Source organism: Stenella coeruleoalba, assembly GCF_951394435.1.
Source record: "Stenella coeruleoalba genome assembly, chromosome: 18".
NCBI classification, from domain to species: Eukaryota; Metazoa; Chordata; class Mammalia; order Artiodactyla; family Delphinidae; genus Stenella; species Stenella coeruleoalba.
The window spans coordinates 77,439,498-77,454,722 of record NC_137164.1 but is presented as its reverse complement, the minus strand read 5'-3'; the positions used below and the strand labels follow the sequence as shown (position 1 = coordinate 77,454,722).

Here is a 15,225-nt window from a genome sequence, read left to right as displayed (position 1 = left end):
GATGATGACGCAGCTCACGCCACTTGTGGCTGGGCTGCTGCTGGGCGGCCGCGTCCTACCCCACCTCAGCGTCCCTCATGGGCCCTGCTCCGCTGAGCCTGGTTTCAAGGGACGGCTGCACAGTACAGGCCGCACAGGGCCACCCGCAGGCAGGCTGCACTCGGCCTCAGCAAGGCCTGTGGGTCCTCCGAGGGCGCGGGTCTCTTCTAACTGGGGCCCCAGCTCCCCCTCAGCAGCCGCTGACCCGGGGGAACAGGTAAGGGCCTATCTCTCATGGGGTGATCTGTCCCCTGAGCCACTGAAGACTGGCCTTTCCTCAAGTTGCCACCCAGAGGACCAGCCACACGGCAGCCCCCCAGGCACACCCTGCCCACCGCACGCCCATCACGACCTCTCGCCGGGAGCTGCAAAAGCATGAGGCCCAGACAGACAAACAGACATTTTATTAGCATCGTTACGGCAACGCGTCCCAGGAGGGGACGGTCCTCAGCACACAGCCCACCGAGCTGCAAGCGATGAATCAGAGTGAAACGATTACTGTACACAGTGCAGACAGAGGATCACCCCAACCTCCAACAGAAGACGGAAAATCACTTCACAAGAAAGTAAACGCCCCCTTTGCTGTCTTAAGTGCCAGCTCTGAGTGGCAGCGCGTGGGAAGCCCCGGACCCGGCGCCGCGAGCCCTGGCGCTCCTTACGCCCGCCCTGCGATCCTCGTTCCTACTCATCTCTTCGCGTCAGGCTCCCAGCCACCAGCCTTCCTCAAAGCATTAAGACCAGAGACTCCCTTTGTAAGGCTTACGTCTGAGTAAAGAGTGAAGACACCAAACACCGGACTCTTAAAAAGCCGAATGACAGCGGAGCCAGTGCCCATTTAGAAAAGCTCTTACCCCCCACCCCCCTTAGAGTCCTACTTTGGTAAATATTAACGTTTAACCAGTCAGCAAAATATTTAACCCAGTTAGCAAAATTAACACCGTCATTTCCATAGTTACTCTTTTGTGCATAGTAAATGTGGCCGGATGAGCTTCACACTGGACGAAGCAGATTTGAAAACCAGTTTGCAAGGAAGGGTGCCCCCTTGGCAGCAACCTAAGCCCAGGGAAGGGCCCGAGGCTGCGCAGCTGCTGCTGGCCCGCGGCGGGCGCGGGTGGCCAGCCGGCTAGATGGTCTGGTAGCCGGCGTGGCTCCTCTTCCGGCCAATGAGGTAGGCGATGAGGACGACGAGAACCAGCGCTGCCAGGGCACCGCCCACGGCCACGGGGACCAGCATGCTGCGCGCGTCCTGCTGGCACTCCTCCACTGTGGAGACACACGGCCCAGCTGCCCACCTCCGCCCGCTGCCCACACGCTCCCGCGCGGAAGGGTCTCACCAGCCCTCTGTTCAAAGGGCGGCGTGAGCACACCCGCAGGCGGGCTGGAGCGCGCAGAGGCCAGGTGGCGCGGGCAGCGGAACTGGCGCTAACATCTCAGACTTGAAAGGGGTCCCCCAGCCATCAGCTACCACGCCCTCGCCTACTCACCAGGCCCAAACCTGTCCCCGTCCACGTGGAACGCCTGGACCCACACTCTGAATATGTTGAGGAAGAACGCCTCGGTGACCTGCACACGCTCCTCGGCGTTGCACTTGTAGGAGTTCCCGGCGGCGGCCTGCAGCGCCCTCAGCGAGCTGTTGGTGGCCCAGAAGGTGGGCTCTGCAAAGGCAGCAGGGGTGAGTGCCTTGGGGCACCCGCACAGGCATGCCGGCTAGGGGGGGTGCGGTCTTACCTCTGGCATCGGGCAGAGTCATATTAAGCTGGACTCCCTGCAGGAAAACCCGGCTGGAACTTGCATTCTAGGGAGAAGGCGACAATCACACGGTCACCGTCAGGCCCGGGGAGGTGGGGGGCCCGGTGATAAAGGTGGCCTCCCGCACCTGTAGCTTCAGAAGGAAACTGCAGAGCGCCCAGCCCATAAAAGGCAGCCTGTCGTCTCGGGAACATGAATCCTGATCAGCTCCTTACAGACCTTGTTACAGAATCAGACTCTTGATAAGATGCGGACTGAAGGAGCTACGTTCCAGAAAAGTCAACATCTAACTTCCTAGGAAAGTTGAACTTCATCAGGAGAAACCCAGCAGTTCACCTGCAGAGTGTACCACAAACACCCACCAGGGGCTCTTCTCTTACTCCTTTGCTAACTGCACACGCGGCCCTTCCCAGGCAGGCATGAAGAGCAGAGGACGCAGAAACGCTGCCCCCAGGACAGGCGGAGGACAGCAGCTGAGGCCCCGGGTCGCCCCTGCCCCGTCTGTGGGATAAGCGCAAGGCGTCTGCTGACAGACGCGGGTGGGGCCGAGGGTCCAGGAGGCAGGCCGGGGGGCCCTCACCATCGCAAACTGCAGCACCAGGAGCAGGTTCCCGCTGCGGAGCTCCAGGGTCACCAGCTGGGCTGCGCAGCTCCCCCCGAAGGTGGTCTTGTTGGGGTCGATGTTGAACTCTCTGGTCACCGTCTAGTTAGAAGAGCCAAGAGGTCGGCTTCCCCTCCCCCGGGCCTGCGCTCCTGAGGGGACACAGGCAGCCCCGAAGCAGCGGCTTCAAAGCCACGTTCACGTGAACCAAACCCAGAAGAAAACATGGCAAGTTCCCACGGGCAGAGTGTGGATGCCAGACGGTCCTCCTGGTACTTCCGGCTGCTTTCACGTCCCCGCAGCAGCAGGTGGCCCGTCTCCATCCCCAGACTCTCACCCTCAGGGAGAAACGTCATCTCAAGGGAAGAGTAGAAAGACAACCCAAGTGTCCGAGCAGTAAAGCGTCCAAGAAATCCCACCACCTCCCAGGCCAGCACACCCGTCCTGTGGTGGCAACACACTTGCGGCTTTGGGGCCGCACAACAGCCTGGGTCGGGAGACTCAACCCTGCCGTTGCACATGCAGTGGCCCAGGTGGGACGGGGCTCCAGCTGAGCAGCTCAGGACACGCAGCACCCGCGACCCACCCCGGGACGCCCAGTCCGCAAGGCTTAGGGCGGGGAGAAGGGCTCCAGCCGGCCTACCGTGTTGCCCCTTGTCCTGTAGGTGATGTTCAGCTGCAGTCCCATGCTGGCCAGCAGGCAGGTCCCGTTGGTGCCACTCACGTTGTACTTGGACACCGAGGGGCTCTCGGGCGCCGGAGTGGGCGAGGGCCGGGGTGGCGCCGTCGGGGTGGGCGGCGAGGGCCCGTCTTGCTCGCAGTGCGTCTCTGTGGGGACGGTGGGGTGAGTCGTGCCGCCGCCTCAGGACCTCCCGGAACCCTGGACCCCGAGCCCACCCTGGGCCCCAGCTGACGTTCTCAAGGGGCCCCGCCCCACAGAACACAACCTCCAGGCCTCCAGGCAGACACGGGCTAACTAACGCTGCTCTGGAACCCTGGACGGGAGCAGGTCACCTCGGCGACGCTCGACCTGGCCCCTCGTCCGCAAGGACACCCTCCCTTGCAGGACAAACCTTCCCCCCGTAAGGTCAGAACAAAACCTCAACTCCACCCCGTGCTTTGGGGACCCAGGCCACTTGCAACGGCAACAATTCACATATATGTTCTCTGAGCTCCTGTGGCAGGCGCTGGGCTGGAAATGGTCCCAGAGACAGCAGCAGAGCGGCCCCAAGCGCCTGGCCTCCGCGGGGATGGACACAGGACACACACACCATCGCCAGCCCGGACCATCGGCGTGGGGCCCCCAGGAGAATTGACAGCGGCCCCGGGAAGGACGGGCACCAGACGGCCCTACTGGTCAAGGACGGAGCCGAGTCTCCATGCCCGGGGTCAGCCAACTGCTGTGGGCGCTCACCCGGGGCAGGCGGAGGGCCCAGCGAGGGGGCGAGTGGGAGCCCAGTGGCAAGAGACACAATCAGGAGATGGGGGCGGCCCCGGCCGCACAGGTCCGACAGGGGAGGGCACAGGGCGCCCCCGGAGGACACACTGAGGGTGTGCATACGACCCCATCCCTCAGAATCTGACCCACCATGACTGCTTACGACAAAAATTTATATTCAAAATCAAAGCTGACTGAGGCAAAAGCTGAAAAGTAACTGTACGTGTTCCACAGGGGCTGATGGGCCAGACACGCCTTCTCTGAAGGTTAGCAAACGTCCCGAACCCCAGGGCATCCGGCACCCCCAACCCAGGCTCTTCCTTTTTTTGTTTTTTTTTTTTTTTTTGCGGTACGCGGGCCTCTCACTGTTGTGGCCTCTCCTGTTGCGGAGCACAGGCTCCGGACACGCAGGCTCAGCGGGCATGGCTCACGGGCCCAGCCGCTCCACGGCATGTGGGATCCTCCCGGACCGGGGCACGAACACGTGTCCCCTGCATCGGCAGGCGGACTCTCAACCACTGCGCCACCAGGGAAGCCCAAGGCTCTTCCTTTTACCACCTTGTTTCCGTGGACAGTGGGCAAGCTTAGCACTAACGGTCATACACGATCTCCATCCAGCTCTGACCCTTCCCACGGGTCTCCTAGGCCAAGCCACGGAAGCCCGCCCAAACCTCCAGGGTGGGAGCCGCTCGGGAAGCGGCTGGAACCCGTCCACCAGCAGAAGCTCAAGTCCAGCTTGCACTCCTTTCCAGCTGCGGACTCCACGTCCACCCCAGAGGACTGGGACACGGGTAACTCAGCCCACCCTGAGGGTCACCTTGCCCCGCCGGCCTTCACACAACTTGTAGAGGAAAGTGCATTATTCTAGAGAAGAAAGGGGGCAAAAAAGAGAAACAAAACCCAAGCTCTGGGAGGTGGGCTCAGCTGGGTGAGCACCCCCGAGATGCCTGGCCCCAGGGGCCCCGGCTGGCACTGCCGCCTCCCTCCTGGAGCTAAGCTGCAGGTAGACGTTGGGACACCGGTGCTTTCAAAAGCAGTTCTATCAGTTACTTATCAATTGTCACAGGACACAAATGACTAAATGCACAAACCACGTTAAGACAAACGAAGAGAGCAGGCCAGTCTCCAAGTCCTCGTCTACCCGACCACTGAGCCATTGTAACGTGTGACCTGCTGTCTCCACGAAGCTCTTACTAACCGCCAGTCAGAAAACCTCAGGAGTTTAGAATGTGTGTGGGTGACAGCCCTCTCCCTTCTACCTGTGTTAACCAGCCTGACACCTACGGCAGATACCGAAGTCCCTCCCACAGAGGGCTCACAACCTGAGAGGATCACTTGGGGACGTGCGTGCTCCCCCGGCAAGGCCTCTGGGAGGCGGGGAGCCCAGGGGTGGTGGCAGGGGAGAAGGGGGAGGGGCGGGGCTGTGCACCCTCCCAGTGCCCTTCTCACAGCTCTCAGAAGCTCATGTACCCTGAAGGCCCCTGCTGGTCTCCCGGCAGCTGCAGATACTCAGATAAACCTGCACGTTGCACTGACGAAGTTTCAAGTGGAAAGAGACGTTCTAGCACGGTCCGCACCTGAGCTGGACTGGGAGTGAGACTCAAGGTTCCCAAGGAATGAAACCGTTAGTAAGGCCAAGCTGGGCAGGAGGTGAGACGTGTGATAAACTTCACTGAAAAGCAATTTCTGTTTTGAACTTCTAACTCTCTCAGAAGAGCTGACAAGAATCCACACATCAAACATGAAAGACGGCAAGATGAATACACGTCAATCCTGTGGCGGGCCCGGGGCTGGCACCCGATCCTGCCGGACACGGGGGCTGCAGCGCCCGTCCCAACCTGGCTCTGCCGTGTGAGGGTGAGAGAGCAGCCACAGGAACGGGTGAGCGGGTGGTCCCGGCTGTGTCCCAATAAAATGTCGCTTATGATCGGCAAAACTTAATTTTACATCGTTTTCATGTGTTGTGAAACGTTATTTTTTAACGTTAATCTATCAGCAAAAACACCATTTTTAGTTGTTGGCTGTACAGAGCCCAGAGGCCCTTGCCCAAGCCCAGGGCTGCAGCTGGCCGCACGGAGGGCCGTGGGGTCAGCAGGCACCCCAGCTGCTTCCGAGACACCAGGGAAGGCTGCGGGGCAAGGCTTAAACACAGAGAACGACAGTGGGGACACCTCCCTCCCAAGGAAATGACAGTGAGCTGCCGGGCAGGATGTGGGGAACCGCAGTCAGAAAACGACACCCTCCACCACAGGCTCCGGCCGGCACCCGGAGAAGCACTCGGCAGGAGCTTCCTGCGAGTCCTCACCCTCCGCAGACAGGTGAGCATCCTCACTTCGCAGGTGAGGAAACAAGTGGTCGACTACCTCACCCGAGACCACTGGGTCTGGTGGGTGCACCCCTGAAAGGCCCCCTGGTCGCTCCCACCCCTGCCCCAGGCCTGCCCAAGCTGGACTGAGGTTAGGTGAGGTCTCTGTGTAGAGACAGCGGCTTGAGCTGAAGGAGAGCCTACAACCCTGACCCCATTAGCTCTGTAACAAGGGAAGAGAGAGGGTTTGAACTGCTTTGCCCCTTTAGCCTGTTTTAATCCACCCTCACCGAAAGGGGTAACCTTCTCTGAAGACCGAGGGCAGGGGCAGCTCTCCGAGGACGCGCAGGGCTCCCCGGGCACCCAGGGGGCTGGGCCGGGGCGGTCCTCACCCTCCCTGCTGAAGCTGCCGTTGGAGAGGTAGGCCTGAATGGTGGCGTCGCGGAGCGTGATGGTCACGTTGTGCAGGCTGATCCGCTTGCCGCTCACACACCTGTACTTTTTATTTATGTCTGCCTTGATGTCGGTTACGGATTCTACAGTCTTGGTTTCTACACGAAAAAAAAAAAATCGATCTTTAACTCCTGGAAGTGCTTAGAAGCAATTTTAGATACTCCCCCAACCCAGTTTTTTCCACCCCATAATTGGTCCATATTGGTTCTTACCCTTGGAGCTCGAATCGGGGAAAATCCCTGTATCTGACAAGTTATAAACAAAACGCATCAGCTGGACACTGTAACGTGTTGCATTTCTTGTGAAATTGAGGGTCAGCGTATGGCCTCTTCCAAAAGCAATCACGAGACTGGAGTCAGAAGCATCTCCTTTGCCACAAGAGCTGCTATTTAATACTTCTGCACTGGCCGGCAGCTCAAAGGTCACGCTCTGGAACAAACATGATGACAGTGGAACACAATTAGGGTGTAGGCTACTAAAGGGGTTCAGAAACACCAAAGATCTGACACATGCCCCGACCCCAGCTCCATCTCAGATGTCACTATTAATGCATTCATTTTCAATAAAAACAAAAACCATGAAAGTCAGTATTACATGTCAAGTAATAGACCAGAAAGTAACTCAAGTGCAAGGCAAGGATGACCTAATTATGCACTAATTTAAAACTGTTCTTCACTAATATGATTTTCATTTACAAGAGAAGTAAAACTACAGTTATCTCAAAAGTGAAATAATTCACGCTGGGCTTCAGGATGAGCTGATACTTTTATCTGAAAAAAGCCATTACGTCATGTTTGCCACAGAAAAGTGTACTTAAAGAATATGTCTCTCTAAACAAAGAGAAGAGGGAGTTTACTGCAGAATTGTCTGAATTAACTATTATAAGCAAAACAAACAACTACAAAACCACCAAAGCTCATCTCGATGAACCGGACTGGGTGAAGGACCCGTGGGAAGCTGTCCTAGCACTGTCCTGATGAACAGACCACGCCTGTGACAAAGACACACTGTGTGAAGTGGGAAGGCACATTACAGCAAACGCATGTTCCCATTTGTGTACGCGATTAGTATATAATGAAACAATGTTTTAAAAAATCCAAACAAAAAGAAGTGAAGTAGAAATTAGAATAAAAGGTGCCTAGGGGACTTCCCTGGTGGTCCAGTGGTTAAAGACTTCGCCTTCCAATGCAGGGAGTGCGGGTTCAATCCCTGGTTGGGAAGCTAAGATCCCACATGCCTTGTGGCCAAGAAACCAAAACATAAAACAGAAGCAATATTGTAACAAATTCAATAAAGACTTTAAAAATGGTCCACGTTAAAAAAAATAATTAAAAAAAAATTAAAAATAAATAAAAGGTGTTTGGACAAATCTTTACAATTGGAGACATTTCTGTGGAATGAAGTTTTCCCTGCTTTCTCCTGTTCCGATAGAGACCACATTTATATCAAGACAGGGCCAACGAACTGAGGAGGCCAGGCAGCCGGCATGTCCAGAAGCTCTGAAGAAGCCACTCGTCCTCCCAGCGGCCCTGGGCCCCCACTGCCCTCCAAGTGCCGGAAAACAGATATGGTGCCTTGGATGTGGAGACGGGTAAGGAAAAACACTGCTTCAACAAAGCACTGAAAACAAAATATAAGAGTATGTTTACAAGAACAAATGTTAAATGGAAAGAGAAAGTGAGAAGTCCACTAACAGGTAATTCACGGAGGAAGACTTAACAAAGAAATGCTGCTTGTTTGCTAGGGATCTGGTAAATGCAAAAGGCTTTCTCATCCTGCAGAGGCGCAAAGCTGTTTTAACAAAACCAAAAGGGACATTCTAATCCAACTAGTACAGTGGCACTGCACCTCGAGCACCTGTTTACACACGATTCCTGGAGTGTAACAGTTTACCTAAAGCAGATTCAACAGATCAAAAAAGCTATATTCACAGAGCTGTACACCAGGCGTAAAAAGAACATAAGAAAACTTAGTTACAGGGGATGGGTTAGTAAATTAGCGTGATTAACGTAATGAAGTACTACGTTGTGATTACAAAAGATAATCAAGAAGAAAACTGGAAAAATGCTCACAATAAAATAGTGAGCATGAAATGGTTCGTATAATATGACTGCATCCTCAGTATATAAAATGCATAGACTATTACAGGTACTAACTGCCTGTGAGACACAGCACTGTATAACATACAAGAAACACACACACGTGTAAGACTGTCAAGGCAGGTTAAATGATCACACACACAAGCAAGGCATGAAGGGCCCTGGTGTTTCCTACCTTAGAACCGTTCTGGGTGTCATAGCTGGTCAGGAAGGCAGCAGAGAAGTTGGCCATGATACAAGCTGTCCCGTTGCCATCTTTCACCACAAACACAGCTGACACACCATGCACGAGGCCTGCTAACTCCAGGAAAGACAGAAATGACCAAACACCTTTTAGAAAATTTTGGTTGTCTACAGCTGCGGCAATACAGTTGTTATTAGGAAAGCTACTTAAATCGCTGAAGAACTAGACACACAGGTCCCGCAGGTGGGGCTCAGCTGGGCTTCTGTCCCTCCTGGAGACTGGTCTGAAAATGTTCTCTCTAAACCCATCCCATCAGTTTGCCAACCTGTCATTAGCTCTTCAATGCTTTTCTTCAAAATACGTACCGGGAAGTCACAGGTCAATTTCTGAGTCACCCCGGGCCCAGGCTGCCCACGCTCGTTCCTCAGAGGATCTCGGGGACGCGGGGTGGAGTCCTGAGGGCAGGACTCAACATAAACTAAATGCTGACCTTCTACAGAAACCCCGTGGACCCAAATCGCTACTTAATAAGAGTCGGCTCTCTCTTGCCTCTCGTGGACTGGCGACGTGGCAAGAAAAGCCGCAGACCCAAAGATCAGAGCTCTTTGCCCGTATCCAGAAGGTCCTCAAAATACAGTAATTCCACTGGACCTGGACTTGGCTGTGTGACCTTAGGACACCACTACGCCTCTGTAGGTATAGCCGCCAAGTGCCTGAGGGAAGGGGCGGAAGGCAGCTGTCACAGGTCCCCCAGCCTGGGAGTGGCCACCACTCTGAGCTAGTTCTCAGGGCCAGGGCCACAGCCCGAAACCCCGAGCAGGCAGCGTAGCAGCAAATGCACTCCGATCTGAGTCAGAGAAGGTTAAGTGACAGCCACACACCTTAGCACAGGGTTCTTCACAGACAGCAGGCGTCCTGCCCACCCTGAAGCCAAGCAGCCACCCACCAGCACCGGCACCGCCACACTCCCCGGAACACACCTCCTGGTTCTGCAGCTAAGACCCCTGCACGCCCTTCGTCAAGCAGCGGCACCTCTGGCTATGACGGCTCTAAGGGTACGTGTGACCCAGGCAGCAGGCTCCGAGGCAGCCAACTAGCTTTCATTCTCAAGTCCCTGTCGCTGACGTGGTGAAATGACTCCAGTGAACCCAGTTCACTTCACCCTTGGGACCGTCACCAAATAAAACCTTCAGAGCAACTACTACTTAAGCCTAAAGCAAACAGTATAGACAGAAACCCTGCATACCCTCCTGTAAGCCTCAGGTAAAGGAAATACCAAAATCTGTGTTCATAAAGAAAAACTGCTACAAACGAAGCAAACTAGGGCAGACAAGAAAAATGCTGTCTGTTGTGCTTCGCAAATTTTAACCTCCGCCCACCCCCCGAATACTGCGGCAAGATTCCACTAAAGTCATTTCCAATGAATGAACGTTCCTTTTAAAAACCTAGAGAAGGGGCTTCCCTGGTGGCGCAGTGGTTGAGAGTCCGCCTGCCAATGCAGGGGACACGGGTTCGTGCCCCGGTCCGGGAAGATCCCACGTGCCGCGGAGCGGCTGGGCCCGTGAGCCATGGCCGCTGAGCCTGCATGTCCGGAGCCTGTGCTCCGCAACGGGAGAGACCACAACGGTGAGAGATCTGCGTACCGCTAAAAAAAAAAAAAAAAAAAAAACCTAGAGAAAATCCCACAACTCATTTTTGACACAGTGAAGTATTTTTTCTTTATTAATTAATTAATTAATTTTTATTTTTTTGGCTGCGTTGGGTCTTCGTTGCTGCGCGCAGGCTTTCTCTAGTTGCAGCGAGCGGGGGCTACTCTTGGTTGTGGTGCGCGGGCTTCTCATCACGGTGGCTTCTCTTGTTGCGGAGCACAGGCTCTAGGCGTGCGGGTTTCAGTAGTTGCGGCTCATGGGCTCAGTAGTTGTGGCGCATGGGCTTAGTTGCTCCGCGGCACGTGGGATCTTCCCAGACCAGGGCTCGAACCTGTGTCCCCTGCACCGGCAGGGGGATTCTTAACCACTGCGCCACCAGGGAAGCCCTACAGTGAAGGTTTTTAAAGACATGTCTCTGAGAGCGATGGAGTAAGTACACAAGAGCTATAGAGATGCCAGCCAGGCAAACGGAGGTTCAGCAGCAGAAGCAAAAGCCTGGGCGCTGAGGCCAGAGAAACACTGGACAACGACCAGCTCACAGTGCACATGGGCGCCCCCAGGCCTGAGCTGCCCTCAACGGCTCGGGCGCTGGAGCCACAGGCTGTCACACGTGCCACAGCACAGCAGGTCAGGTAGCCACCTCCCACAAGGGCCCGCACAGGCCAGCTCCTACCAAGCCACCCTCCTACAAAATAGGTCCCTAAGTCACCAAAAAACGTTCTACTGACTCAAAGCACTTAACTAGAAAACACTTCATAAATAACTTTTCAGTCAATTTTTTCATTTAGTAAACATGCTGAAGGTCTGAGCTTTCAAAGGACAACAAACTAGTATTACTAAAACAAACTTAAAATAAGCATCAAGGACTTATCTGGCGGTCCAGTGGTTAGGACTCTGCGCTTCCACTGCAGGGGGCGCAGGTTCAATCCCTAGTTGGGGAACCAAGATCCCACATGCCGAAAGGCATGGCCAAAAAACCCCCAGAAACACAAAACAAACAGCATCGGCAGCACTAGAGGCCCCCAAATTTTCCACTATTAAAACAAGAAACCAGAGCCAATTTTGGTCACGAGAAAAACGTCTACAAGAGCGTTACAGCAAAACACTGTAAGAGAAACACGTAACGAGAAAAACGTCTACAAGAGCATTACAGCAAAAAACGGTAAGAGAAACACGCATGCTAAGAGTCAGAAATTAGTGTTTAACTCTATAAAAGACAACCCCCATCTCAAATTAGCTAGGATACGTGCAGTAATTTGAGGGGTGTCCCTCCCGAAAGCCAGAACCCGCACCACCGGGAGCTGCTCCCCTTCGGCACGGGCGCCAGACTCACGCCAACCTCTCTCCAGGGGTCCCGCAGAGGAACGAGTGGCTTATTCCTTCAAAACACTCCCACCTGGAGACACTCCAGTCTCTAAAACAGGTGCAGCTGTGGGAGCACGCCCGCCTGAGATGAGAGATCTCAGTCTCCGACAGACTCCATCACTGACTGACTGTGACCCCGGGCCCAGAGGGAGCACCACGCCCCTCGGTTTAGGCACCTGTGAGACGGAAATGAGCACCAAGGGAGCCAAAGCAAGGGGAGCGCTGGGTACAAGGCCTCAGCCTGCTTTCAGCGTTAGCTGTTACTATCGACGCGTTCAGTGCCACACGGCCCTCATCTATTGTTGAATCCTTGGTACCTGACACAAACCGGCAAATAAGCGTTTCATTTAACTAGCACCTGTAGCGCACCTTGCAGGTAACTATAAACTATGGTGACAACTTTAACAGGCGGACACTGTGACGATTTCCTTTCACAGATGTGGAGTCCAAAGCACAAAGTTAACTGCTGTGCTCGAGGTCACACAGCCAGTGATGGTGCAGAGCCAGATCTGGAACTGGCTCTGCTGACGCACAGCACGTGCCCGCCGAGCTTGCCATGGGCCGGCGGCACAGCGAGGGCCACGCCTGAACCACACTTTCTCTCCAGCACTTGGTAAGCAAGTGAATATGCTTCAAATTACGACACACTCACTTGCATGTGAGAGAAGCTGCCACCTAGAGGAACAAGTCAATACGTTCCTTGCTAAACTGTTTAGGAGAAACCACTTTCTAATTTCTCTGGGCTCGATTTCCTTGAAGCCAGGATTTTTATTCTTCTTAACCAGTGATACATAATCACCTGTAAAAATGTAAAGGAAAAAAAGAAAGACCAAGGCTCCACCCCAGACACGGAGTCCCAGACTCTAGAGACCAGAATGTGCGTTTCTGAACAGTTCATGTGCATATTCAGTTAGGGACCACTGCACATCTCTTCCTGTACGTGCTGAGCACTGACTGTATGTGAGGCTCGAGGAAGACACAGGTGTGAAAATAATCACAACACAGCAGAACCAATGCTCCAGCAGAAGCATCTGCTGTACACGCACATAGTCAAGTCTTCCGGACGCAGAGAGGAGAAAGGACTAATACAGCCTGGGATGGATCTAACAATATAAATTCAAAATTATGGACCCAAAACATCTGACCTCAAATCTAGTGAAAAATTAGGTCGCCAACCTGGGCAACTGGCAAACTCCCACAAGCGAGGGTAACATTAATCGGTATACAACATTTTTTCGAACTTCCTAAGCAACAGTTCTTCATTTGGAAAGGGGAAGGAGGTCATCCCGGTGACAGCAACAGTCAAGAGCTCCGTTATGCAATATACTTAATCATATGTATCAAGAAGTTCCAGTTCACACTTGTCTATGCTTTCTACCAAGTATTAAAACACAAAGGAAACTTTACTTTCTAATTATCAAAGCAGGATGAATTTGTGACTCAGAAGTTTGAAATATTTTTAGAAAAGATGCTTTTTGGTGAAATTGTGCATTAAAATAGACATTTTAAACAGACCTAAATACAGGCTCTTAACAGAACTTTTTAAAAGTTGGATTTTTAACTGAACATAAAACTTAAAAGATATGATGGAATGGACATTAAAAAGTTAATTATGGGAACTCCCTGGCGGTCCAGTGGTTAGGACTCCGCACTTTCACTGCTGGGGGCCCAGGTTCAATCCCTGATCGGGGAACTAAGATCCTGCAAGCCTCGTGGCAAGGCCATAAAAAAAAAGAGAAAAAGCTAATTGCATGCTTACTCCAAGCTATCAATGTAGAGAAGTATGGATTCCCTTCATTCAGGTGAGTTTTTAAAACATGAAACAAAATGTGACAGTTCTAATGCAGGCGAGCTCTTCTAATAAAGAACAATGAGCCGCGCTGACACGACAAGGCTTGTCCCACAGGCCCTCTCAAAACTCATGACACTTGCGGGGGAGAGCAAGGCTCCGGGTCTGCGGCTGGGATAAGAGCACCCCCCCCGCGCGGGTCCTGGAGCTCTAAGAACTCATTTTACGCAACAGGCAAAACAAAATCCTGAAACCAAAATTCATTCTGTCACAATAAAAGAACTTCAGAGTAGGTATTTTGAGAATTCTCGGCAGGTACTTGGGAGACTGCTTCTGTGTCTGCTGAACTCAAGGGAGCGCCCACCAGTGAGCTCCGGTACCTCTTTTCAGTTCCTGGCACTTTAATCTTCCCGTATCATGGGGACCAGGTGAGAAAGTGCCGCAGAGGGAGCTCCCAGTAGCCACAAAAATCAAACCACGCAGTGACTCTTGTTTAAGTCAGCACAATCCCTTTCTCCTTAGGACAGATAAATGACAGCAAAATTCCTCAATGGATAAAACACCGGCGCCCACGGGCAGCTCCCGAGTTCCGTGGGCCCAGCGCGCGCGCGCCACACACACACACACACACACAGAGGCAGCGCTCCTGACTCACTAGAAATGGAGACGACCCTTGGGAGGCCAGGCCTAGCCCCCCCCTTCTGTCCACTGTGGGCTCCCCAAAACTCTCAAGGGCAACTTTAAGTCATTATAACGTAATTAAAATTCACAAGGACATAAACACACGCGTCAGCGCTCTGTGCCATGCTGCTGGGGGCGAAGGTTAAAAGCCCGAAGGACGAACTCTCAAGGCCGGGGTCGCCGCCCGCCTTATTCTCCTGCGCGGACATCCGCGTCGGGCGCAAGCCGAGTCCCATGCGGTCCCGCGTCTCCGGCTGCAGCCGCACGCAGCCCTCCGGGGCCACCCGTGCCCCCAAATAAGGGCGCGAACCACGCCGCTCAGAAACCACCAAGTCACTGCCGACTGACCCCACAACCCGAGGGCTGGGACCCGAGGGCCGCGCCGGGCCCTCCCTCCGTCGTCCACTTCTGGGCACCTGGACCGACCCCTCCCCCCGCAGCCGCCTCGGCCGGTGCGGGACGACTCGCCAGGAGTCCCCGGGCCCGGCCCGACCCCAGCCCCGCAGCTCCCGGCCCCCGAGCAGCCCCCCGCCCCCTCACGCCGCCCCACATCCCTCTGGGCCCGCGCAAGGCCGCACACCTGCCCGACCCCTCACCCCGCAGCCCCTGAGCCCTCAGCCCCCAGCCCGGCCTCTCACCGAACAGCAGCAGGAGCAGCGGCCATCGCCGGGAGCCGCCGGGGGCCGCCATGGGCGCGAGCGGGAGCCAGGCGGGGTCGTGGGCGGTTGGGCCGGGGCGGGCGGGCCGGGGTCTGACCCGGCCGGCGTGATGGTAGCTGGTCCCGGTGTTGCGCCCGCTGCACGAAACAAACCCCGCGAGCGGCGGCGCCTTGTCACGTGATGCCGCGCCGCGCCCGCCCCGCCCCGTTCCCCA

General features: G+C 54.6%; 1 protein-coding gene across 2 annotated transcripts; it reads right to left on the bottom strand.

The window, feature by feature from the left end:
* Nucleotides 1-426: 426 nt before the first annotated feature.
* Nucleotides 427-15,181, bottom strand: LAMP1 (lysosomal associated membrane protein 1). Of its 2 annotated transcripts, none has more exons than XM_079902978.1 (9): nucleotides 14,991-15,181; nucleotides 8,860-8,981; nucleotides 6,798-7,014; nucleotides 6,525-6,683; nucleotides 3,033-3,217; nucleotides 2,369-2,491; nucleotides 1,768-1,834; nucleotides 1,524-1,694; nucleotides 427-1,302 (listed from the first exon to the last, which is right to left on the bottom strand). In XM_079902978.1, exons 1-9 carry the CDS (start codon nucleotides 15,040-15,042, stop codon nucleotides 1,163-1,165), a joined length of 1,236 nt encoding a protein of 411 aa, XP_079759104.1. In that variant the 5' UTR covers nucleotides 15,043-15,181; the 3' UTR covers nucleotides 427-1,162. The 2 variants fall into 2 exon arrangements, with proteins under 2 accessions (XP_079759104.1, XP_079759105.1); XM_079902979.1 differs by having other exon boundaries at nucleotides 8,860-8,978.
* Nucleotides 15,182-15,225: the final 44 nt, after the last annotated feature.